This window comes from Siphateles boraxobius, unplaced genomic scaffold (genome assembly GCF_051911475.1).
Source record: "Siphateles boraxobius isolate OS27281-9 unplaced genomic scaffold, OSU_SipBor_1 12, whole genome shotgun sequence".
Taxonomy (NCBI): domain Eukaryota; kingdom Metazoa; phylum Chordata; class Actinopteri; order Cypriniformes; family Leuciscidae; genus Siphateles; species Siphateles boraxobius.
Genome location: NW_027508722.1, coordinates 29,062,501 through 29,086,846, shown reverse-complemented (window position 1 = coordinate 29,086,846; position 24,346 = coordinate 29,062,501). Strand labels below are relative to the sequence as shown.

The 24,346-nt window shown below is 36.5% G+C and overlaps 2 protein-coding genes across 4 annotated transcripts in view; both read left to right on the top strand.

Annotated features, from left to right (window-relative positions):
• Positions 1 to 1,226: 1,226 nt before the first annotated feature.
• On the top strand, positions 1,227 to 12,128 carry mrps15 (mitochondrial ribosomal protein S15). The gene is made up of 8 exons (XM_077217586.1): positions 1,227 to 1,494; positions 6,717 to 6,779; positions 7,795 to 7,870; positions 8,054 to 8,102; positions 8,254 to 8,338; positions 8,453 to 8,511; positions 11,545 to 11,736; positions 11,823 to 12,128. Exons 1-8 carry the CDS (start codon positions 1,338 to 1,340, stop codon positions 11,913 to 11,915), a joined length of 774 nt encoding a protein of 257 aa, XP_077073701.1. The 5' UTR covers positions 1,227 to 1,337; the 3' UTR covers positions 11,916 to 12,128.
• Positions 12,129 to 14,547: 2,419 nt separating this feature from the next.
• The window catches only part of oscp1b (organic solute carrier partner 1b), a 10,371-nt gene continuing 572 nt past the window's right edge, over positions 14,548 to 24,346 (top strand). The window contains exons 1-12 of one of the 3 annotated variants that reach the window (XM_077217573.1): positions 14,548 to 14,963; positions 15,011 to 15,013; positions 15,916 to 15,954; positions 18,840 to 18,994; positions 19,363 to 19,530; positions 19,874 to 19,954; positions 20,093 to 20,196; positions 20,948 to 21,076; positions 21,308 to 21,377; positions 22,598 to 22,737; positions 23,539 to 23,602; positions 23,829 to 24,346. The exon at positions 23,829 to 24,346 is cut by the window's right edge and continues 474 nt beyond it. In XM_077217573.1, the coding sequence (XP_077073688.1) occupies positions 14,642 to 14,963; positions 15,011 to 15,013; positions 15,916 to 15,954; positions 18,840 to 18,994; positions 19,363 to 19,530; positions 19,874 to 19,954; positions 20,093 to 20,196; positions 20,948 to 21,076; positions 21,308 to 21,377; positions 22,598 to 22,737; positions 23,539 to 23,602; positions 23,829 to 23,948 (1,395 nt within the window). In that variant the 5' untranslated portion in view covers positions 14,548 to 14,641 and the 3' untranslated portion in view covers positions 23,949 to 24,346. The remainder of the gene's footprint in view (positions 14,964 to 15,010; positions 15,014 to 15,915; positions 15,955 to 18,839; positions 18,995 to 19,362; positions 19,531 to 19,873; positions 19,955 to 20,092; positions 20,197 to 20,947; positions 21,077 to 21,307; positions 21,378 to 22,597; positions 22,738 to 23,538; positions 23,603 to 23,828) is intronic. The other 2 variants (XM_077217566.1, XM_077217557.1) reach the window with 2 other exon arrangements.

The following is a 24,346-nucleotide window of genomic DNA, read 5'->3' as shown; positions in this document are numbered from 1 at the left end:
AACTATCTTAATTTTATTATCATATCTCCAATGCCAAAATGTTCTCAATGCTGTGGGTTAAATGACCAGTATAATTTGAGATAGGATGTGCCAGACAGATCTGTTAACCTTCCCAAAACTGATATTAATGACATCAAAATATAGGCCTATCATTAAAAAGGCACAGGATGGTTTGACTTTTGATTAAGTTCAACTGAACTTTATAAGTAGAACAACTCTTCAGGACTTGATATAATGTGATGTGATATAATATCACTCATGCCTTGTGACATGAAACTGTTTTACACCACAAGAGGGCGGCTGATGATGATATATAATATCCCATATAGGCTTCATCTGAGCTGACATATCATATTATAATAAAATCATTAGAATAATTACACTGGATTGCATATTGATTGCTTATTTTGGCTAAGGAAATCAAAAGGTTTTTTCCCTGAAATTTTTGGCTTCTGCCAAAGATTTGTTGTTCAAAAATTGACTAATGTTGTTTAGACAGACAGATGTGCTTTAATAATTTCATTACTCAGTTGGATTACATATAGCACACGTACATCACGGAGATGTCTATTTGATGTGCGTGTTTACATCTGGAAGACGTATTCTTTAGAATGTTTGCTTATAACATATAACAATAAAATACGTCTCCTGTCAGATGTCAAATAGATGTTTAGAAAATGTCTTCAAAATGTTTATGATTTAGAATGTAAAACTGAAATCTTAAAGACGTCTATCAGATGTCAGTTAACAGAATGCTTTCCGGATTAAGTGACCTTCAACAGACATTTTGTAGACGTCCGTGTGCTATCAGCAATCATGTATTGTCATAATAAACCCTCTCCATCGTATCTATCTAATGTATTTTTGCTAGGGTCAAATGACCTCAAACGATTATCTTCAGAAACGTGAACAAAGTTAAAGTTAGAATAGAATAGAATTCTTAAATAGAATTTGAAAAGGCAATATACAAATTATCACTATTTTAACATCTGTGAATGATCTCTGAAAGGACAAGTGGGGTGTCCTGGCCTTCAAATGACAGAAGGTCGTAGATAATGATAGAACAGTACAATCGTTGTTCTATTCTCTTTTTTATGTCATAAACATAACGTAGCCTATCTACATAAACTCAGATGTTCACAATGCAATGTCATAGGAAACAAAGGCTACATCGATTCAATCGTCGCTCGATTGCTTGGCTTGCATTTACATTATTTTTTCTGCTCAGATTACTAATGTCTGTTTAAAGATGGCGACTTACTTGAACTAAAGGGGCAAATGCGTTCTGCTAGAGCATATACAAACTAAAGGCGATTTCTTTATATACAGGAATTATAATGGTTTTAAAAAACGTTTTTAGAACTACGGCGTTGGGTTTACAGACATGGAGTGTATTTTCAGGCGCGAGGCAGGCCAGTATTGCCGTACCTGCCCTCAGGCAGTCTATAATATGCAGCTCTTTTTCGAACTGGAGGTTAACCCGTCATTTTAAAGGTAAGTATGTTTTTGACATCCGAGCTCCGAGTCAACGACTAATGCACTGCTTCAACGTGCTGTCATATTTAACGTTATTCACAAACACCCGAGAGACTGTTACAGTAATTTAGATATTAATTGATAATCAATACTTATCCGTTTTTATTTTTTAAGTTGGACACATTATTAAGCATTTCGTGCCACTTTGAGGTGGAGTTTTATTTATGTTAGCCAGAATGAGTGTCAGTTACTATGGTTGTGTTTAATTTACATTTTGGTTTAGTTATGTTTTATTGACAGCATATCCAGTTAGAGTATTAACCTCTAGGGGGCTCTAAAATCTCAGTTTCTGCATTTTCTTATTAAATGGGCATCACATCTTCATTGTTTTGTCATATGACCTTGATGTTTAATCAAGTCCACATACTTTTAAGCTCTAGATCCGTATCCTATAATACCTATCTAATTTCAGTTTGCTTCATTCATCGTTGCAAATAGCAAGCCTTGTTAAGGGTCACACTGGTGGTCATCGGCAGTCAAAAAAGACAGAAGAATATAACAGTAATGTTTTCTTTTCTTTTTTAATCAAATGAGTATACTATATTTTAGTTCAATGTAATTTTAAACAAATATTAATTCACCACGTGATGTAAAAGAAAACTGGACTCATTGGACCAGGCAACCTTCTTCCACTGCTCCAAAGTCCAGTTCCGTCACTCGTTTGCCTATTGTTGGTGCTATCAACAGAGGACAGGTCATAGGCACTCTGATTGGTCTGCGGCTACGCAGCCCCATACACAGCATGTGTTGTGAACTTGTGACACATTTCTCCACATTCTCTTTAACAGTTATTACAATTTTGTGTGACTTGTGCCACCTTCTGTTGGCTCGGACCAGACGGGATAGCCTTCGTTGCCCTTGTGCATCAATGAGCCTTGGAAAGATATGTCGCCGGTTTGGGTCTCCTCCTGGGACCACTGTTGTTAAATTCTCTTCACTGCTGACTGGGAGCAACCCACAAGCCTTGCCGTTTCAGAGATACTCTGACTCAGTTGCTTTTCAATAACAATTAAGCCCTTGTCAAAGTCACTCGGTTCTTTATTCCTTCCCATTTCTCCTGCATCCAACACGTTGATTACGAGAACTGATTGTTTGCTATCTAATCTACCCACACCTTAATATGTGGGCTTGTCACGAAATGATCAATGATATTCACTTTATCTGTGACTGGTCAATATGTTTTGGCTTATATATATATATATATATATATACACACACAGGGTTGTGTTTTTAGACATAATTACCTACCCTTATTCGGTTTTGCATTTGGATAAAGACATTAAAGGGTTGGTTCACCCAAAAATGAAAATTCTGTCAGTATTTACTCATCCTCATGTTGTTCCAACCTCGTAAGACCTTCGTTCATTTTCGGAACACGAATTAAGATATTTTTGATGAAATCTGTGAGCTGGATCACTCCTCCATAGGCTTCTAAGGGATTGAAACTTGCCAGCCCCGAAAAGTTATTAAATATATCGTTAAAATAGTCCAAGTGACTACAGTGGCTCAATCTTAAGTTTATCAAGCGACGAGAATACTTTTTGTGCGCAATAAAAACATAAATAACGACTTTATTTCAACTATTCATTTCCTTCTCTGTGGGCCTCTAGTCAGTTAACGTAGTGTGATTGCGTAGAGCTACGTAACACGTAGGCTCACTATTGGCCGACGCTGGTCATGTGTGTGATGCGTGTGACGAACAACAACAGAAGCTTGCACAGAGAAGGAAACGAATAGTTGAAATAAAGTCGTTATTTATTCATTTTTTGCGCACAAAAAGTATTCTCGTCGCTTGATAAACTTAAGATTGAGTCACTGTAGTCACTAGGACTATTTTAACGATATATTTAATAACTTTTAGGGGCTGGCAAGCTTCAATCCCTTAAGAAGCCTATGGAGGAGCAATCCAGCTCTCAGATTTAATCAAACATATCATAATTCGTGTTCCGAAGATGAACGAAGGTCTTACGAGGTTGGAACAACACAAGGGCGAGTAATTACAGACAGAATTTAAATTTTTGGGTGAACTAACCCTTTAAGACATTGTCAAAGACTGCTTAGAATTTTTCTATGTAGTTTCGTATTCCCTTTTCATTTCTAATGACGGACAATTTTGACTGTGAAGGACACAAGTGTCACTATTTGTTTATAACCATAGCCTTTTTAAATCATGTCCATTTTTGGTCTGTGTGTTGACTGTGTTCACATAGCAATTGTCACAAAAGTCACCAAGGGTCAAGATTAAAAGAAGATATAAAATGCATAACAACAAATAAAACAACAAATAAGAGCAACACATAGCTAAGGAGTAGCAGGAGTTGCAAAACAGTATCAGACTCAAATATAAATGAGTGAAACCAACCGAAAAAAAAACTCAAAAGAATGGTACAAAGAAAACAGGTAGGTTTTTAAATGAGACTTGAAAGCAAACAAATAAGGGGCCGTTCTAATCTCTAGAGGCAGGGTATTCCAGAATTGTGACCCTGCCACCACAAATGCATGCTCCCCTCTATGCTTGAGTCTAAGGGTGCTTTCACACTGGGCTCGTTTGCTGCGGTCCGAGCCCGAGTGTGATTGTTCCTGGTTCCCCGCAGCGTTGGTCTGGTTTCAACTTTATTCTATCGAACCCTGGTGCGTTTGCGTCAAGTGTAGTGTGAAACCAGACCAACGCTGCAGGGGAACCGGGAACAATAGCGCTCGGGCTCGGAACACAGAAAACAAGCCCAGTGTGAAAGCACTGGGATTACCAGCAGAGCCAAAGTAAAAAAAAAATTTTGTTCTGAAATGACTGAAGACCACCAGAGGGTTAATACAATAAAATGGTGACTAAGACAAAGAAGAGAGGTGAGAAAAAGAGTAAAAGATGGTTGTCATGTATGTGCGTGCGAGTACCGATATGACTAAGTGTGAATCGTCATGTCCCAGCAATGTGTGAAAATTAATGGTTGTGAGTCTAATTTGATGTTGCAGCCTTCATATTCCATATTAAGAATGAAGATTATATCCATATAACAAAAAATAATTGAAATAGCTCAACAAATGTTTCCAGTGGTTTCCCCAAAGTCAACTAAAACTACACACTTTTAATGACTTCTGCAGTCTCAAAATTCTTTAACCCCCAGAATCCCTCACAACAGCACAAATCTGCAAAACAGGTGTTGTCTCAAGCACACCTGATGGAACTAATCAAGGGCTTAATTAGTTGCACCAGGTGTGCTTGAGCTAGAACACATGAAATCTGATCTGGTTAGGTAAAGTTAAGAGAAGGTATCATTGTCCTTCCCGAACAAGGAACAGGATACAAAAAGATTGCGAAAGCACTAATGTTCCTTGAGACACCATTGGAAGCATAGTTTGCAAGTTTCAAAGTTAAAGGAACAGTGGTTACACTACCTAGATGGGGCAGAAAAAGGAAGCTATTAATGGCTGCAACCAAATTTTATGAGAAGACGGGTTCAGAAAAACCCTCGGCACTGAGGTTTCAGCTGCACAGTCAGGTGCGTACGAAACGCATGCCAGAACTCCAAGACGTACACCACTACTGACCCAAAAGCACAAGAAAAGTCGGCTCCAATTTGCTCAAAATTATATATATAAGCGACAGAGGTTTTTGGATTATGTTTTGTGAAGCGATGAAACAAAACTGGAACTTTTCGGCCCTATGGAACAGCGGTATGTCTGGAGAAAGAAGAACGAAGCAAATGCTGAAAAGAAAACTGTCTACAGTTAAGCATGGTGGTGGCTCGTGATGCTCTGCTGATGATGCTGAAAAATCAACTTTGATCACAGGAATAAATTACATTTTAAAATATATTAAAAGTAATTTAAAACTGTAATAATATTTTACAATATTACTTTTTCTACTGTATATTGGATCAAATAAATGCAGCCTTGAGCATAAGAGGCTTCTTACATGAGTAAAATCTTAATGACCCCAAACTTTTGAACGGTAGTTGTCAGTTATTGATCATGCTTTTATCAAAGCAGCTTGTAGTACAGGGACAGTCCCTCAGAATGTGGTGGTAAGTTGTTCATGTCCCATTTTTTGTTGCTGTCAAACTGGCAACCTTCCGACCTCAGCTTTACGAGACAAGTTGACTCCCTTACGTTTTTACTTGCAGCTCTGTTCTCGCACATGTTTTCTTGTTCTTGGGGCAAAAAATAATGTGTGGGGAAAAGAGTTGAATTACTAGTTCCCGCAAGGCTTGTGAACTATGAAAGAGTGGGTGTATAGGTTATTTAATAAGAAAAAAATTATGGCTTAGGCTATTTGTTAAGCCATACTTTTGCGATTTTCTCAAATACTCACATTTGCATAGTAACACAACAGCAGATGACATAATCATCAGCAAAATGCTTACCAGTTTTCTGAAAGTCTAAGTAATCCGAGATAACTAGGTCACTGGTTTAGCCCTCTTTGGCACATTTCCTTCAGATAACCAGTACCATGCTTAATGGGATAGTTCATCTAACCCCCCCCCCCCCGCCAAAAAAAAGAGGATTCGGTTATTTAATCACCCTCATGTTGTACCAAACCTGTATGACTTTTTTTTCAATGGTAACCAAAACAGTTTGGTTACCAACATTCTACAAAATATCTTTATTTGGGTTCCACAAAAGAAAGTAATCCAGGTTTTAACGACATAAGGGTAGGTAAATTCTCACCCCAGTATCCAGTGTTTGACTTTCTAAAGTTAAATGATATGACGATGAAACAGCTCAAAGTAAATGGCGTAAAAACACTTTACAAATGTGTCTCAAGTTACCTGGCTGTGATGACGGCTTTTTTTCATGACAGTCTCACAGACACGTCTTTTCCTTGAGTGGGTGTGCGGGAAGGATGTGGCCAACCAAATCACCCCCACCCTTGGTGACACTTTATCACCATTGACGTGTCTCAAATAGTCTTTCTTGAGCTTCAGAGGAGAGTAAAAGCTTTGTGACTTACAAATGCTTTTAAATTCTCCTAATTAAAGGGGTTTGCATCATGAATAATTACAATTATTAAAGTAGACTTGAAGTGATACAATAGACACCAAATAAAAAAAGTCTTCTCCTACATGGTTCATATATTTTTTTAAAGAAATCTGAAGCTTCTCCAATTCTGCATTATTAATTTTTTTTAGTAAGCAATTTTAAATTGACTTAGGCAATATAAATGACTTTACGGTTTGTTTCAGGTGATGAAACCCTTCCAAACCAACCAGTGAGGCAGTATGCTCGGCCCTCTAGAAAGAAACAAGGTAAGAGAAAACAATTGTGCCACGACACACCAAAAGCCAGATTTACTAACAGCTTGCGCCAGCGACAACCCTCTTACTCTTACTAGACACGCAGTGAGAAATGAGGGTTGAAAAGGCGTGGTCACAGTTGTTTTTGTGCCTGACCTTATTTCATATGCATTTATAGGAGAGTATTTAATGGTGCTCTAAGCCAGTGGTTCTCAAACCTGTCCTGGAGGACCCCCAACACTGCACGTTTTCTTTGTCTCCCTAATCAAACCCACCTAATTCAACTCTTCAGCTCATTATTTCATGGGTTAATGAGCTGATGAGTTGAATCAAGTGTTTGATTAGGGAGACAAAGTAAACGTGCAGTGTTGGGGGTCCTCCAGGACAGGTTTGAGAACCACTGCTCTAAGCGATGTTGGGTGACGTCACTTCTTGTTGATGTTCGAAGTGTTGTAAAAAAACGGAGGCTATCTAGACCCTCCCTCCTCCTCATCCGCGCACTAACCCGCAGAGCTTTCCTCTACCATTGACACTTTTATTAGATTGTGGCTCCATGCTAAATTGTCGTTTAGTAAATCTGGCCCCAAGTATAAAGGCCCAGTCACACCAAGGACAATAACGCGAACAATAAAGATATCGTTCTAAAAAATCTAAATATAAAAGAATAGCAGAGTCCACACCAGAATTATAGTGAAAACTGCAAAGAGGAACAATATTGTTGGAATCACAATCAGAACAATTTTTTTGAGCTGATGAACAACAAAAACACACAGCCAATCAAAATCCATCCTGTTTAAGAGCTTGAGCATTTAAAGCGGAAGACGACAGAACTGCAGTGCATTCCTATAATAAACAGAAAGATATTGTGTGTTGGTATGGACAATAATATAGTTATCGTTCTTAGTGTGAATGGACCTTAATACTGACAAGCCTTGAATTTAAAAATTAGCAAGTCAATTTGATAGCCTGCCAGTTTGATATCAGTTTTGATGGGACTCATTGGCTCTTTGCTTTATTTTCTTCCCAGAATTCCCAAGTCAGCTTCAAGACCTGCATTCCTCCATGCTGAAGCATGAATATGCATCTGTCCCACTTGCACAATCGTATGGTTTTGTTTTTGTACTCTCCATTGTTGCATTAATCTAATCATTATTGTATAAACACTATGATTGCATATTTATTATACATTGTATATGATTGCATACATAAAAAGTACATGATTACTTTAGACTTCCTTTATGTGCTTGAATGCAGAACGGTTGCAGTATTATGTCATATCTTTGCAGGGTTGACGATGTGGTGAAGAAACTGCTTACACTGGAGTTTGCAAATCATGTGCGGGTTTTTATTTCCTTTTAGTTCTTTATTGAATATTTTCATATTACAAAATATTAAGGAGTGGGACTACAAGGAACTATAAAAGGGTGTTAAATACAATTTTAACTCAAATATCTGCCTGTCAATATATATTTTTGTCTTTCTTTAGAGTGAAAAACTGCGTTTGAAAGAGGAACAGCTCATTGCCAAGGTTCAGAGGGATGAGAATGACCGCAGTTCAACAGAAGTCAAGGGCAAGTTCTCTTTTTTTTTTTTTTCTTTAAACACTTGACAAAGCCACTGGTTTAACCAAACTGGAATCTCAGAATATGACTCAATCATGCGAAATGTCCTTGTTTGTGTTACAGTGGCGATTATGACAGCGCATATTCGCAACTTTCAGGAGCACTTGCACAAACACCCCAAGGTAAACAAAATACTTCAGTAGCGTGACTTTTTTCGGCCTTCAGTAAAGGTGTCAGAACATTTGTTCCCACTCCATTTGATTAACACCCACAGAGAAACAGGAAATCCTGTGCATACGCTCATGTGTTCAGTAGTTTATTTTACTTTTATTTAGCAAGGATACATTAAATTGATCAAAAGTTACATTAAATACTTATTAAATATAAATATATTGTTCCAAAAAATATATATTAAAAAAAAATGCCTTTGAGTCTTTTATTCTTCAAAGAATCCTTAAAAAAGGGTTTCACAGTTTCCACAAAATTGTTAAGCTGCACAAGTTTTGTTGAGGGGAAAAAAAGTGTCTTTTTAATAAAGATACAAATGATTTGGACACTTTCTGGTTGTCTATCTTTAGTGATAATGTTCATAGTTCAAGTGATGAACTGCCCCTGTGGTTAAACTGTTTAAGTAAAGGAAATTACTTCATACCTCTGCAAAAAATCAACTTTTTACAAGGTGGTGAAACATTATTGCAAAAAAGCCAGAAATAAGGAAGTTAGTTGTGGGAGAAACTCCAGAATAATTTTCGGTTGTGGTCACTTGATTTGGTGTTATGCATATATGTATGAATTATTGTATATAATACAATACAACATAGTATGTAGCTAGTTTATATGAATCATTTTAAACACATTTATATCATTAAGTATAGTTTACTTTACCTATTTCTGTTATTTAAAGTGTTAGTTCACCCAAAATTTTTTTCCAAATCTGTAATACTTTTGTTCATCTTCAACGCACAAATGAAGATATTTTTAATATATTCTCATAATATTTGTCCATCCATTGAAAGTCCAAAACTTAAACTAAATCTGTTCATCATTAGAAGCAATCGTGTCTTTAAGCATTCAGAAGACTTGCATTAAACTGTTTGATTCATGAAAGTTTTGGTTGTGTGGACTTTCAATGGATGGAGAAAAAAAAGAGAATATTAAAAATATCTTTATTTGAGCTCCAAAGATGAACGGAAGTTTTAGTTATTGGTTTGGAACAACACGAGGGTGAGTAATTAAAGGGGCATTTGGCAACTATTTTAACTTAATAAAACCGTTTAGAAATCATTTGGATGGTTTAATAACCTGTTCTGGTGAGAATGGTGACTTTCCCCGCTCCCCCCAACGTTCCTAGGCGGAAAACCAACCTTGCAACATGAGGATTAACATCCCGGTAAGTTGCAAATAGGAAGTCTCATGAGAACGAGCGAGAAACACAAACTGCTTTTTGGCAATTTGACATAAACACACACGCGCCGCCCTCAATGTGTATAATGTATTACCCACCTCGGTAGACATACTCCACACGATAAAGTTGTCCGGCTCCGATAATAACAAATGCACATGAGCAGCGGTAGAAAGAAGGGATGTTAACGGATGACTGTTTGACCGATGGTTGACCATATCAACGTTAACCGATCAAAGTAATCGGTAGTCGGTTAAAAAAAAAAAGTGATCTCTAAATTAGGCTATTATAGACAGTGGACTCAACGCTACTACAGTTAGCCATCTCATTCCAATATATTTTTGTGTGAAGTGAACTAATCCCTCACACTCAATTTTTCATAACTCGCCTGTTTGTACTTAATAAACCAATAAAAACATTTGGCGCGAGGTCACAGCGTTTGGGTTTGCGCGCTCACAGGGTTTGCGAAAAGTAAAGGCTACTGGCTAAAACACTCGAGGTTAGAGCCAGGGCAGACGACAGGATGAAGCGTGCAAAGAAAAGTAGTGTGTGGGACCATTTCACCAAAAAGAATGACACAGATGTAAGTTGCAACTTCTGTGATACATTGCTTAAATACAGTAGTAGCACATCATCTATGATGTATCACCTGAAAACGCAACACCCGGATTAGATTTGGAAATACATTTACATTTCAGTGGTAACAGATAAGGTGATGAAGATGATCATCTTTCTTTATTATTGTTTTCACTACCTCAAACTAAAGCGGCGTCTCTTCGGAGCTGTCATTTTATTAAATGAGCCACGGCAATGTTTCAAATTAGCTTCTAACGCCTTTTTCAACGCGATCACCTTATCCTTAACTAAGGAGCCATTTGTCCTCCGCTTACATACAAGCTCCTTGGTGCCGCGTTTGCTGTTTCGCGCTGTAGGAGATTTTAAAAAAAAACGTGAGTGGAAGGCCGGCGCCGTGTGTGTGTGAGCGGCAGGCAGAGCGGCAGAGAGATGCAGCAGAGTTGCGAAATTGCAGGCGCGGCTCGAAATGGCTGTAATTTCAAATTGCGTAGCTTTAAACTAATCGGTTAACCGGTTTCAACCGGCTAATGAGGCTCGGTGGTTCGCCATCCCTAGTAGAAAGGGGCAAAATTATTTCATTTTCAAATAATGAAAGGGGCAAGTGAGTTTTTTTTTTACGACATTTTTGTGAAATATACGCCTCACAGCTGTAGGGGGAGCTCGTTGAGAAAACATGCGACAACAAAAGTGAAAATCAGCGAATAAATAGCTAGGATTGCCGAATGCCCCTTTAAAACATTTTGGGTGAACTATGCCTTTAAGAAAATGTTGAAACAATTGATGCATCCCAATTCGCATACTATCCGTACTAAATAGTATTCAAAATTAGAATTAGTTTGTCCCAAATCGTAGTGTTGAAATGAGGTTTCCGAAGATTCCAGTTTGAATCTGAAGTGCAGATCCTTGCACACTCTAATGGTTAATATTGCCCATTGCGCATTGGACTAGGATTCGATTAGAACTACAAACACGAATAAAAACGGCTTAAAACTACAAACATGGCAGATATGTGAGAAAATTATTAATAATCAGTCTCTAACCTAATGAAAAGATATTTATTCAATGTTATCCACATATTTCATCTGCAAAAACATTGTGAAAAGATATGTTTGGTCATTTACTTCACAAAAACAGTACATACTTTTAATACATAGTATAAGTAGGCGAATTAGGATGCAGCAAATGAGTCCAATTAGTGTACAACAGCATCAAAACCTCTTTTGTCATATTACTTTAGGATAAAGCCAACAAAAGATGGATGCTCATGACCATTGACAGCAGGAAGAAAAAGTTGAAGTTTCTGAGAAGGACCCGTTATGAATCCTTTGTGAAGGTGTGTCAAGAGCTCGGAATTACCTACACGTTCCCTCCTGAATACTATCGGCGGGTCACCCGACGTTGGCTTGCCAAAAAGGCCTTCTGCAATAAGGTAAGTTCTCAGCTCTTACTAAAATGTCCCAATGTTCTTTGTAGAGTTCAGGGTTTGTGTTTGACCTGTGGTTTTCTTCCTCTCAGGTCTTTAAAGAGGTCCAGAAACAAAAAGCAGAGCAGAGAGAGAAACAAAAAGCAACTGAGGCTAAAGAAAAGGAGCTAGCATCCTCCAAATAACCACCATGCCAGCCATGAACTGTGTGCTGACAAGTTCAAAAGAACAATCTGATATGTCCTCTTTTGATTCATGGAAACATTCAAAGAAAAACCAAACAGAAACATGATCTGCATCAACTTTTCTGTATGCTGTCATTTATTTGTCAATGCTAAAACATGCTAATTTCTCTGAAGTCTATTATAGCTGCACCAAATAAAAGATCTTAAAATGTATTGTTTGGTTATCATTCCTCAAAGTACTGATGATTATATCAGAATAACTTCATAGAAATCCTTTGATGACATGTTAGTTTCGCAGACTCAGGAGTTTTGAATCAGCAGCTGATGAAGACCTGTGTCATATGCAAGACTGATGCATTGTGGTTGTGTGACTAGTGCAAATGGTTTGGCTCCTCTCAGTTCCCTGAACTCTATAATTTTACAAGAAATGCACGACAATCAGGTGCATGATCTGAGGTCAAACTATCAATGCTTTACTCGTGTGAGATTATCTATTGATTGTAAAGAATTCTTGTTGGTCACATTTCCTATTACAACTCAGACCTCCCCCTATGATCTGCTTTGTGTAAAGCTTATATGTGTGAATCGGAAACGATGCATACCAGAGTAGCAAGCGTGGTGTGTTGGTGAGTGTCACAACTTCCTTTTCAGCTGCAAGCTGATCTAGAGGCTCAGAAGAACACGAGGTACTTTTTTGTAGTCTACAACTTTATGTTCTAGAACTTTTTATCGATTTCAAATAAAAATAATTGTATAGCCTTAAACTCCAAGCTATTTGTTTCTTCTATCACCTTTAAATCATAAATTATTTAATTTTTATTTGTTTAATATTGGTGCGATATAGATGAATTTAAAAATTGAGCAGTGTAATAAGAGCTGGTCCAGATTTATTTGTTTTCTATAGTAATTTCTTGCGTATCAAAATGTGTGTGTTTGAATACAAAATATTCTATCTTGTAAAACAGTTTTAAATGATCGTTCACCCTCATCTCCAAACCTATAAGACTTATATCAGATTTTTATCATTTACTAACCCTCAACCATCCTTTATGACTTTTCAGTGGAACAAAAAAGATGGTATTTTGAGAAGCATTTCAATTGTTTTTGCCTATACAATGAAAGTCAATGGGGTCCAAAATAGCATTTCATTGTATTGACAAAAAAGAAAGAACACAAGTATTTTTATAAATATCTTCTCGTATTACACAAAATAAATAACATCATACAAATTTGGAATGACATGAGGGTGAGTAAATGACAGAATTTTCATTTTGGAGTGAACTATCCTTTTAATAGCACAAATCGCTCAAAACTGGACAAAGTCTATATTTTTCTTTCTAAAATGGTGTTTAATTAGTATTTTTTTTTTCTAAGAATTGATGGATATAAATGTGTCATTCTTTTTACAAATTACCCATTTTCTCAGCTTCCTTGCTGGACTGCTTGTTTTGATTGACATGTCAAACCCAGTCATCACTCAGCCTGGTGCTGGCTCTTATGGTACAAATGTGCAGACTGGAGAGTGGAGCACCGGTCTTTGTTCTTGCTGCAGTGACCTACTTGTCTGTAAGTTCTGAGATCAGCCAGCAAACCATCTAAATTATATTCAAACTAAAGATTTTATTGGTATATTTTAGCTGGTTTAATATCTAGCCAATGAGAACTCTGTGTTAGTCACTTTACTGCTTTTATCAGTAGCGCATTATTAACAAAAAGCATGATCTTTGAGCAATTGTCTGCTTTTTTCTTCTTTTCATTGTCTAGGTGCTCTTGGCTGTGTCTGTCCAATAGCCCTCAGCTGTTACACAGCACACAAGTATGGTGAGAATGTATGTCTCTCATGTGTACCTGGAGGAATGGCAGCAATGAGGACACACATGCGTCTAACCTATGGAATACAGGTATACTGAAGATTGAGGATCAGATTTCCCATATAAGAATTCTTATCCATGGATTTATTTCTGTCCACTTGTATGTGTTACACAACGCCATTCTTAATTTTTTCCCCCCTGCAGGGCACAATATGCAATGATGCTTTGATGACCTGCTGCTGTGGAATATTTGAAACATGTCGTATGACCAGAGAAATTCGTATCAGGAATGGAGAGACCTAGTGACTGTCATTACTGTTTCAGTTTTGAAATTCTTTTATATTTTTTGAAAGCATTCAAGTCATATCCAAATCACCAAAGTATTATATGAGGCAGGAGAATTAAAACAATGATAGTATCCGTAAACACATTTTTTTGGAAATAAAAAAGAGAACCAATGCTGTTTACTTGGTAAACAAAGTAAATTGTGTTATATTATTGCAGTTAAGTCTTGAATTTGAGTGAATTTAAGATTGTGTGAATGCTTGCAATATTCATTGCATTGTACGTGCTGACAAATTTGCTGAAATGGTCAAAATGTGGCAACCTGCAGCATTAATATGTTACTATGTGTTAATATGTTACAGGAGCTGTCTTATATTTAATATTCACCTCAAGCACAGTAACGTTACCGTGGATTCGCCTATTCGTATGAAATAAAAAACATTTTTAAAACACAATCTTTTCACATTTATTTACTATTTTAACTATGTTTATTCTAATACTTTTTACCTTAGTTTTTGCTTCACAAACGAACATATAAATTATACATATACCTTCACGACAACGCATAAATTATATAAATGTAGGCCTACAAAATTGTTTTTTGTATTACCTGCTTTTCATGGAGATTAGATGGAGATACGTATTGCGTCATCATCGCACAGCAGTACAAGCGCCTCTGATTGGCTGTTAGCGGTGACCTGGCAACCGAAAGAGGGCTTACAGACGCTTATTATTCTGCACGATCTTCAGCTACAAACACAAAGCGCAGGTCGTGACTTTTTATTGACAACTAGTGGTTGCTTACCGATACTAGCTGCTCTTTATCCATCTTCAGTGGGGATGTCGACGCGAACGCTGCCTCTTCTCTTCATTAATCTGGGTGGCGAAATGCTGTACATCCTGGATCAGCGCCTGCGTGCTCAGAATATTCCAGCAGATAAAGCGAAGAAAGGTAACTGTTAGATGGCAGCTAATATGCCAGGGAGTTGATAAAGCAAGTCTGTTCTGGAGACCCGGGTTATGATGTAAACGTTGTATTTGTGATCATCGTTTGTGATCTTTCTAAAGGAAAGTAGTTGTTGGATCCTCTGCTATTGCTGTACATAATTAGCCAGTTAGCCTGTTTTTGAATACAGCTTGATCCCAATTCAGTTAATTTACATGCCGGAAACATGTAATTATTGCATTGGTATGCCATCCCCTTGTAGAATTTAAATGAGGAGGGGAGGGGGGGGGGGGGGGGGGGGGCATTTTAATTATGCTAAAGATTGTAAACATGTAGTGGCAGTGGACCCTAAAAATGTGATTGTCATTGCATTAGAAAACAAATATAATAAGTGATTGCACAAATGTCACACTTTTCTGACAAATCATTACAAAAGTAACGTTAATATTGTGTATGAAATTGTAATAAAATAATATTATTCAATATACTATAGATATCCATATTTTTTGAGGCCCGCTAAATATTAATATCAAAAAATCAATAATGTTCATCAGAAGTTTTGATAATTGGAGGTAATGACGTTTGTATGTTTGAAGTTTATTTTTTTTTAAAAATGGACTGCGTTACTTTGTTGCATGCAACACTGTGGGTCAATTACATTTGCTCAACAGCAGCTTGCCAGTATCATGGTTTCCTGCCTAATATATATGTTCCTGTATCAGGGTTTCCTCTCTTTGTTGCATTCTGAAATATTAATAATGATGTAGTTGTGCCGACATTGCCTTTTGGTATAAAAGTGTGCCACTGAGGTCACTAAACTGTGAATAAGTTGCTTGTTGCTTGCAGATGTGATGTGTATATATACACAGTAAATGTAGCTGATGCCGTACCTGCTATTTAGTTAACTTCCTTAGAGGATCATTTAAAATATGTCCTTTTTGATTTGCAATCTTTGTAGCCACTGTAGCAGATTGGCTAGAGGAGGACAGAAAAAGAGGTATTGTTAACATTCTGCTTGCTTTGCTGCTGGCCATAGAGCAAAGTAGTGCCAGCTCTTATAGGCACTTGCTGTTTAGGGGGATGGGGGTTTTGCGCTATTTTAAAGGGTTAGTTCACCCAAAAATGAAAATTATCCGGTAATTAACTCACCCTTAAGCCATTCTAGCTTTATAATGGGAGTGAATGGTACCTTAGATTTTGAAGCCTCCATCTATCATAAAAGTAATCCAAGTGACTCCGGGTGTTAAAAAAGGCCTTCTGAAGCGAAGCTATACATCTTTGTAAGAAAAATATCCATATATTTATAACTTTATAAACTATAATCACTGGCTTCCGGTAACGGGCGTACGCCAGTCTAGTTTCGGTGGAAGAGTGAACTCTGACCCGACGTTGGATGTAGTAACAGCATAAGTTTAATTAAGAGTAGAGACGCTGGGCAACAAACTCAAGCTTTCCCGACATTTCTCTCTAAAAATTCTCGTTTTAGACTTCTAATACCTGACTGGTGTTTTGTTTACAAAATAAAAATGTACAATACATCTATCGAAAGCTTGAAATTTCTATTTTTAAATGAACCAATTCAAATGGAAAACAAATATTCCCAGATTATGGAACATGCAAATAGGTGCAGACTGCTGTTTTTTCACGACACATTCATAATAATTTTTGCCGGTGTGCTGTGGCAAGCTTTATGCATGCGCTTGTCTAATTGGGTTATTTATAGGCATTTAAAGGCTCATTATTATGATTTGTCTTATTAATATAATCGTGCGATTAGTCGCTTGATCGCTTAAATGAGCGACTAATAGTTGACAAGAAAAATCTTTAATCAGGGCAGCCCTAATCCTCTGCGTTCCATGTTCGTCAATACGTCATGCATTTGGTTAGATTTCACTCTTCCGCAGGAACTAGACTCACGTACTGCCAGTACCGGATGCAAGTAATTTTAGTTTAAAAAGCTATAAATATGGATTTTTTTTTTAATGCATCGCTTCGCTTCAGAAGGCCTTTATCAACCTCCTCGAGCCATATGGATTACTTTTATGATGGATGGATGTGCTTTTTGGAGCTTCAACAACTAAGGTGTCATTCACTCCCATTATAAATATAAAGGTTTTTGAAAGAGCCAGGATATTTTTTTAATATAACTAGGGCTGGGTACCGAGTTCGCTACTTTTTAGGTACCGACCGAATTGCCTCGATACTACCGAGTATCGAAACATGTCTTGTTTTTCGGTACCAAGTTTCGGTACCTAAGTGGTTAATCTCGTCAACGTCAGTTAAACAATAAACATGCAGCATGATTGGCTGTGGCGGAAAAACACTTGTTTACGCGGCTGCCCAGAGACGTGCCTCGTCGCACGTGAGGCTGTCGTGTGTGTGTGTGTGTGTGTGTGTGTGTAAGCGTAAGCGTCCAACCCAGATAGATAGAAAATATGTGGAAATGATCAAAAGTGTACCTATGTACCCGACTCGATGCCATAAGCACACGATGCAATATTTTAAACAAGATAATTGCTGCCAAGACCGGTAACACGGTAAATCTACACTTAAAAGCGAACAGAATACACTCGAGTGTAGAAAGTTTATCCGCCTTCGACTACAAGAACTGGAGCGCGTCACATATAAACCAAAACTCAGCGTATAGGATACTTGCCTCACATATATGAGAACTAGTTCTATATATGTTCAAAATATGTCAACTTTTAAACGAAACAATCAGAAATAAATAGTTTGATTACCTAATCCATTTAGGCGCGCGCGTGTTCACTACTGGAGGGATGACGAGTCAGCATCGCAAATTCGCAATAATCATCTTTGCAGCCAACACGTTTAGTAAACACTTATTCATTAATAAACAATTAAAATATCTCCTTGCTATCGTTTCCCGACATATCCATAATCATTAGGGTACTTTTGCCAGTGCTTTGCGCAAGCTTCATGTGTGCTGAGCGCGAGGCATAATGTCCCGCACCCCAGTAGCCTATATTTAATTCAATTCACATTTATTTGTATAACATTTTTCACAATACATATCGTTTCAAAGGAGCTTTACAGAAAATGCATGTGTCTAAATTACAATTTAGAGTGATCTGTTGTCAGGGGTGACTGTGTGTAATGCATTTCAATTAATTTTCATTCAGTTTCATTGTTAAACAATGCATTAAGTTAAGGCAGAGTAGTAAAGAATACATGTTGTTAGAATGATTAGGAAACATAGAAAACTTTAGCATTGGTGCTTTTTTACAGACTCAAAATATGAGTGTAAAAAAGTCAACAAACTGAAAAAATAAAAGTTTTTTTTTAGGTAATGTTATATTGATAAAATTGGTATCGAAAAAAGTATCGTTCAGGAACCGGTATCGAAGTCAAGGTATCGGTATCGGTACCGGTATCGAAAATTTTGTTACGATACCCAGCCCTAAATATAACTCCTATTGTGTTTGGCTGAAAGACGAAAGTCATATACCTATAGGATGGCTTGAATGCAAGTAAATTATGGGATCATTTTCATTTTTGTGTGAACTATTCCTTTAATTGTAATTTCACATTTTTAATGTTTTCGCATGAGAAATATACTATTGTAGAATAAGAACCCCAAAGATTCAGGAAGCTTATACAGTTATTTTTAGTAATGAGATATATAAATGAAATCCTTAATTTGACAGTATATGTTTGTAGCATTGGTGTTTTCCTCAGTCAACATTTGATGAAAGTTTCCAGCTCGCTTCTCTGTGAAAACATCTGCCTATTTTGATTTATATTATTTTTGTTTATCTATCTTTCTTGACTGCATTGTGTTGGCTTTGTTGTCAGCTTCATGTTTGCACAGAATTGCTTTTGACTCACTGCAACTCTGTCTTTGTGTTTGTGTTGTTGTAGTTATGAATGATATCATTACCACCATGTTCAATAAGAAGTTCCTGGAGGAGCTGTTCAAGCCACAAGAGCTGTACTCCAAGAAGGCCCTCAGGACGGTGTTTGACCGACTGGCTCATGCCTCCATCATGAGACTCAACCAAGCTAGTATGGACAAGGTGAAAACTAAAGTCAAGGATACATTGTCATTTTCTTGAATTCTGAATAACAGACTGTTTGCTTTATTTTTATTGGTGTTGCATATTTTCCTAGTGAGAACTTTTACAAAACTCTCTGTATTCTCAGTAAACAAATCAGTTCTTATGAACCAGGGTTTTTTTTTTTTCAGTTTTGAAATTCAGATAGTTCTGTTCACTGGAATTATTTTATGGTGATCTTTGCTTTGAAATTCTCTTTCATATTTAATGATTTTCTAATTTATATATAAATATCATTAATTTTTTTTAAAGCATAATAGTGAATGGCTCACTCTGGTGAGTAATATGATGAAATATGTAATAACTTTGTTTGCTTTTCCCATGCACAGCTCTATGACTTGATGACCATGGCGTTCAAGTATCAAGTCCTGCTGTGTCCTCGGCCTAAAGACATCCTCCTTGTGTCCTTCAACCATATGGATGCCATCAGGGACTTTGTGAAAGACACTCCCAGCATTCTCAGCCAAGTGGATGAAACAAACAAACAACTTGTAGAGGTAATGGCGTTACTGCTCAGAATTATACATTTTAAGATTGTTTTCAATTATTAAATACAATAAAAGTATTTTTTCATTGTTAATATCTGTTAATCTACTATTAATATTATTTAATATGATGTAAATGTTATTATTTAATATTATAATACATTTGTCATTTTTGTATAGAATAATAATATATATATATATATATAATATAATATATATATATAATAATATATTATATTTTTATTTAACATGAAAGTTTATTATTATTATTATTGAGTAATTATTTTGCTATCATTGTCAGCTCCACTCTGATTTTGGCTTTGAAATGTTTTATTCTCTTGCTTGTAATTCTTAGATATATGTCCCTTTATCTGGTGGAGAGTTCCAACTAATTAGACAAACACTCCTCATCTTCTTTCAAGATATGCATATAAGAGTAAGTCTTTTATTTTATTTTGATTTATGTACATGAATACAGAATACTCTGGGAAACCCAATCTGAGAATTAACCAATAATATTGGTCATGTTTATGAAGGTGCAGAAAATAATCATTTTGACAAACTTGTTTTTTAGGTATCAATTTTCCTGAAAGACAAGGTACAGAACTCCAATGGACGATTCGTCCTCCCCACATCAGGCCCTGTTCCGTATGGGACGCACGCCCCAGGACTCATGAGGTTAGTTTCATAGGATAACATCCATAGCAAAACAAAAACATTTTTTACAGTATTGACATGACCAATGCATTAAAAGTTTGAGAACAGCTGGATTTGATTTGATTTAAACATTTATAAATAAATAGCCTCTAAATGTATATTAAGTTATGCATATGTTTGCTCTGAAGTCACCTCCGTCATTTCGAGCTGACAGAGTCTGATGGTGAGGGTTTATAGTTAATTCCATTAACAAGAGACTTGGACATATAAGAGAGGTATTCTAAGTATAGCAGGTTCTGTGTTTAGACTGTGACTGAACGCAGTTATTCTAATAGCGCTTAGGGGTAGCTGACATATAACATGTCTGTAAACTATTTTCACCAGCATCAAGATTTGGCTTAAAACTTTTATGAATTTATAATATGACCAGGTGTTGACACTGGTCACCATTTCTTTTAGGCACCATTTTTACTCGTGCCATCTGTAATGGGCGAAATTTATTTTTAACGTTTTTAATATATATATATATATATATATATATATATATATATATATATATATATATATATATTAAAAACGTTACAAATAAATGTATGTATATATATATGTATATGTGTGTGTGTGTGTGTATGTTAGTGCTATCAAATCGATTAATATATTTATATATAAATTTTAGATATTCTAATAGAATTTGATAATTTATAATAAGAATTATTTTGGATTTATTTGATTATTTATCAATAATTTTTTCATGACTGTGTTTATTTCCCAGGATGTTTAGCTGTAGTGGTGAGGAGGTGAGGAGGATGCAGTTCCGCGATGGGGGTAACTACAACGCCGCTCTCCGTGAGGGATCTTTTGAAATGTATGGTGATCGAGTCATCAAACTGGGCACAAACATGTGAGCATCAACCACTTTCTAATAATACTCCTACTAATATTCAGTAGTGGAATCATATGACTCACACCTTCTGTGGATCTTCAGATACAGGGGTGTAATTCATCCGTATTAAGTTTTATCTGTAGCGAAGCGTTATCTCTAAGTGATTTGTGAATAATTTAGCTGTAAACCTGAGACAGGTAGCCTTTCACTGGCACGTCAGCTGTAAAATTGTCCTATTTGTTCTTTCAGGTACAGTGTGAGCCGTCCTGTTGAAACACACATGTCTGGAACCTCAAAAAACTCCTCACAACACACCAAGGTAAGATTATAAATAAATTATACTTTCTTAGTACTCTTTTAAAGTGCCGCTATTTTGCTATTTTAAAGGTTCCTAATTTAGTTTTTGAGGTCTCCTGCAATAGGTTTACATGCATCCAGGGTCAATAAACACTTTATTTTTCTCATAATAAACATTGCAACATCACCTTTTTCTCGCAGTGCCTGAAACAGTTCAGTCTCTCTAAACCTCGGCTTTCTAAGAGCCTGCTCTGATTGGTCAGTTAGCCCAGTCTGATTGGTCTACCGCTTACAGCTCATGTCGGAAATGAACCCCCATCTGAATTTCAGCTCCGGAGGCTTCCTCAGTGCTTGATACACAGTGATATGAACAGTAATAATGGCGTCGGTTTTACCGTATCAGAAAATGGTGTCTTCTCAACATGTCAACAACATTAACCATGATCTCAATTCGACCAGCTGAGTCTTTAGCCATTTTCACAAAATATTTCACAAAACATTTTTTTCATCAGAACCTGACCAATTAATATTAGCAGTTGCCTTTTCTATTCTATACTATTCTATTTGTTTTGTTTTTCTGATAAAAACAAAACAAAACCTGTTATGTGTTCTGTGCTAGACTAACAGAGACTTGTTACAGCACTTGTATACTGTTGCCCTCTTGCTGGTCTGATTACTTCTATTGTTTTTCTCATTTGTAAGTCACTTTGAATAAAAGCATCTGCTAAATGATTAAATGTGAATGTAACCAAACTCTTCCAGTCTCAGCTACAACAACAGTGTTTGAAGGTCAAAGTAGACATTGTCCGCAGGCAGCCAATGAAGACCATAGGCGACATTATTAATATTTGTTACGAACTTACGTAGGTTTGTGCAGGCAAGTAAGACTGGAATTACTGACGAATTGTTTCAGGCAGTTCAGAATCGATTCTTTCTTTTGGGAGACAATAACACCATTTATTGTGTACTTTGATCTGTGAAACTTTGCAGACCTTTTACATTCACAAACAGCTATGTTACACACTACATAAAAAGGTTATATCAGAACAAGCATAATAGGGGCACTTTAAGTAACCTAGTTGACTTGATAATTTGCATCCTCCTCATATATTCAAATCTTATTAAAATATTTTAGAATGTTGGTTCATTAAATACATCATGAAAACTTATGGAAAAAGATTTTCAGAAAAACTTGTAATGTAATTAGCATGCATATTTGACTGAATTCATACAATCCTGAAGGTCAACACAACTCCGAATCCTTTGGCAAAAGAAGAGTTGAACCTGCTTGCTAGACTAATGGGAGGTCTGGAGGTGCAGAATCCAGCCGGCACTGACTCTGGCTTCCGTGTTAACCTCTTCGCCACTGACGAGGAGGAAGAGTGAGTTTTTATTTGAGTTATAGTCTAAATTGCATTTGACTAGACTGTCACAAATAGATTTAAAGCTGGATCTCAATGAAACATGTCTAGGAGGAGGTATTTCACCCCAAAATAAAAACGAAATCATGCCATTAGTGTAAAATGTCTAGACGTTTTACTTGCTTTCAATTATATATATTCTCAATAATGTTTCTCATTAGACCCTCTTTATTGGAATATATATATATATATATATATATATATATTGTTTGGGGTCATTACATTTTTATTAAAGAAATGTATACTTTTTTTCTGCAAGGTTACATCAAATTGGCCAAATGTGAAAGTGAAGACATTTATAATTTCACAAACGATTTCAAGTAAAACTTCCTATTCATCAAAGAATATCACAAAAATATTAAGCAGCACAAATGTTTTCAAAATTGATAATAAGAAATGTTTCTTGAGCTCCAAATCAGCATATTAGAATGATTTCTGAAGGATCATGTGACACCAAAGACTGGAATAATGATTCTGAAAATTCAGCTTTGCCATCACAGGAATAAATTATATTTTATAAGTTCTTTTAAATTGTTAAAATAATTACTGTATTTGATCAAATAAATGTAGCCTTGGTGAGCATATACATATGTATAAATATATAATTAGTGTGGGGTAAAATATGACCCTGCCATGTTCTTGACATGTTTTGTGGTTTCAAACATGAGAGTGCAGCTTGAAATGTCAATGAAATGGATGATGTTGTTTGTTTTTTGCATGAGATTTCATAAAAAAAATTGAAATACAGATTTTTCCCCACAGGGAGGCTTTGATATCAAGACCAGATGAGCTTTCTTATGAAGTTATTAATATCCAGGCAACAAAGGTAATGCTTAATGTTTGTACGCTTATAAACTAAAGTAATACACTCGGGTTGTTTCAGCACAATGCTATGGGATCCTTGGCTTCAGTATACATTGTACCACATTGATCCACCCACACTTGAGATAAAGCTCTCAGCTTGTCTAATTGGTTTTTGAGTCTTAGGTTAACTTTAAACTGCCAAAGTGGACCATGGGAGTAACAATACACCTCTTGCTGGCTCATTTCAGGACAAACAGACCAATGCTGAGCTGGCTAAGATCATGGGAGAGTTCGGAGAGACGGGAGAAACTTCCCCCGGTTCCAGCAGCAAGGGCGATGACCTCCTGGCCATGATGGATGGACTGTGACTTAAACTTGGTGTTCCCTTTGACTGATGAGAGTGACTGAGCAGTAAAGCAGGATAAAGTGCTACAATGTTTTACTCAGCAAAGAAGTCTTTTGTCTGGAGCTACAGTGACAACCATATATATTCAGAACAACACCTAAACTCGATGAGAAATTCTTTCTTTGAGAATTTCGTGCAATTTTTGTCTCCTGCCACCCACTAAATGCGAGAAATGCAAATAGCAGGTGTAGAAATGTAATATGCGTCTTGCTGTGGGACCATATTTACTTTTCCATATTCGTTCTGTGAAGTTAGTTTGGACCTACTGAGGCGGCACACTCCATGCCATCACATACTTCACATACTAATGGTTTGATATCAGTCTTCACAGTAGCGTCTGCTGGCAGTGTGGGCTTTGAT

Excerpts from the sequence above, each read along its gene's own strand:
- mrps15 (XM_077217586.1), top strand. The coding sequence starts at position 1,338 with ATGGTTTTAAAAAACGTTTTTAGAACTACGGCGTTGGGTTTACAGACA. Across the intron at positions 8,512-11,544 it reads ACTTGCACAAACACCCCAAG|GATAAAGCCAACAAAAGATG; the intron begins GTAAACAAAATA and ends ATATTACTTTAG. Across the intron at positions 11,737-11,822 it reads AAAAGGCCTTCTGCAATAAG|GTCTTTAAAGAGGTCCAGAA; the intron begins GTAAGTTCTCAG and ends TCTTCCTCTCAG.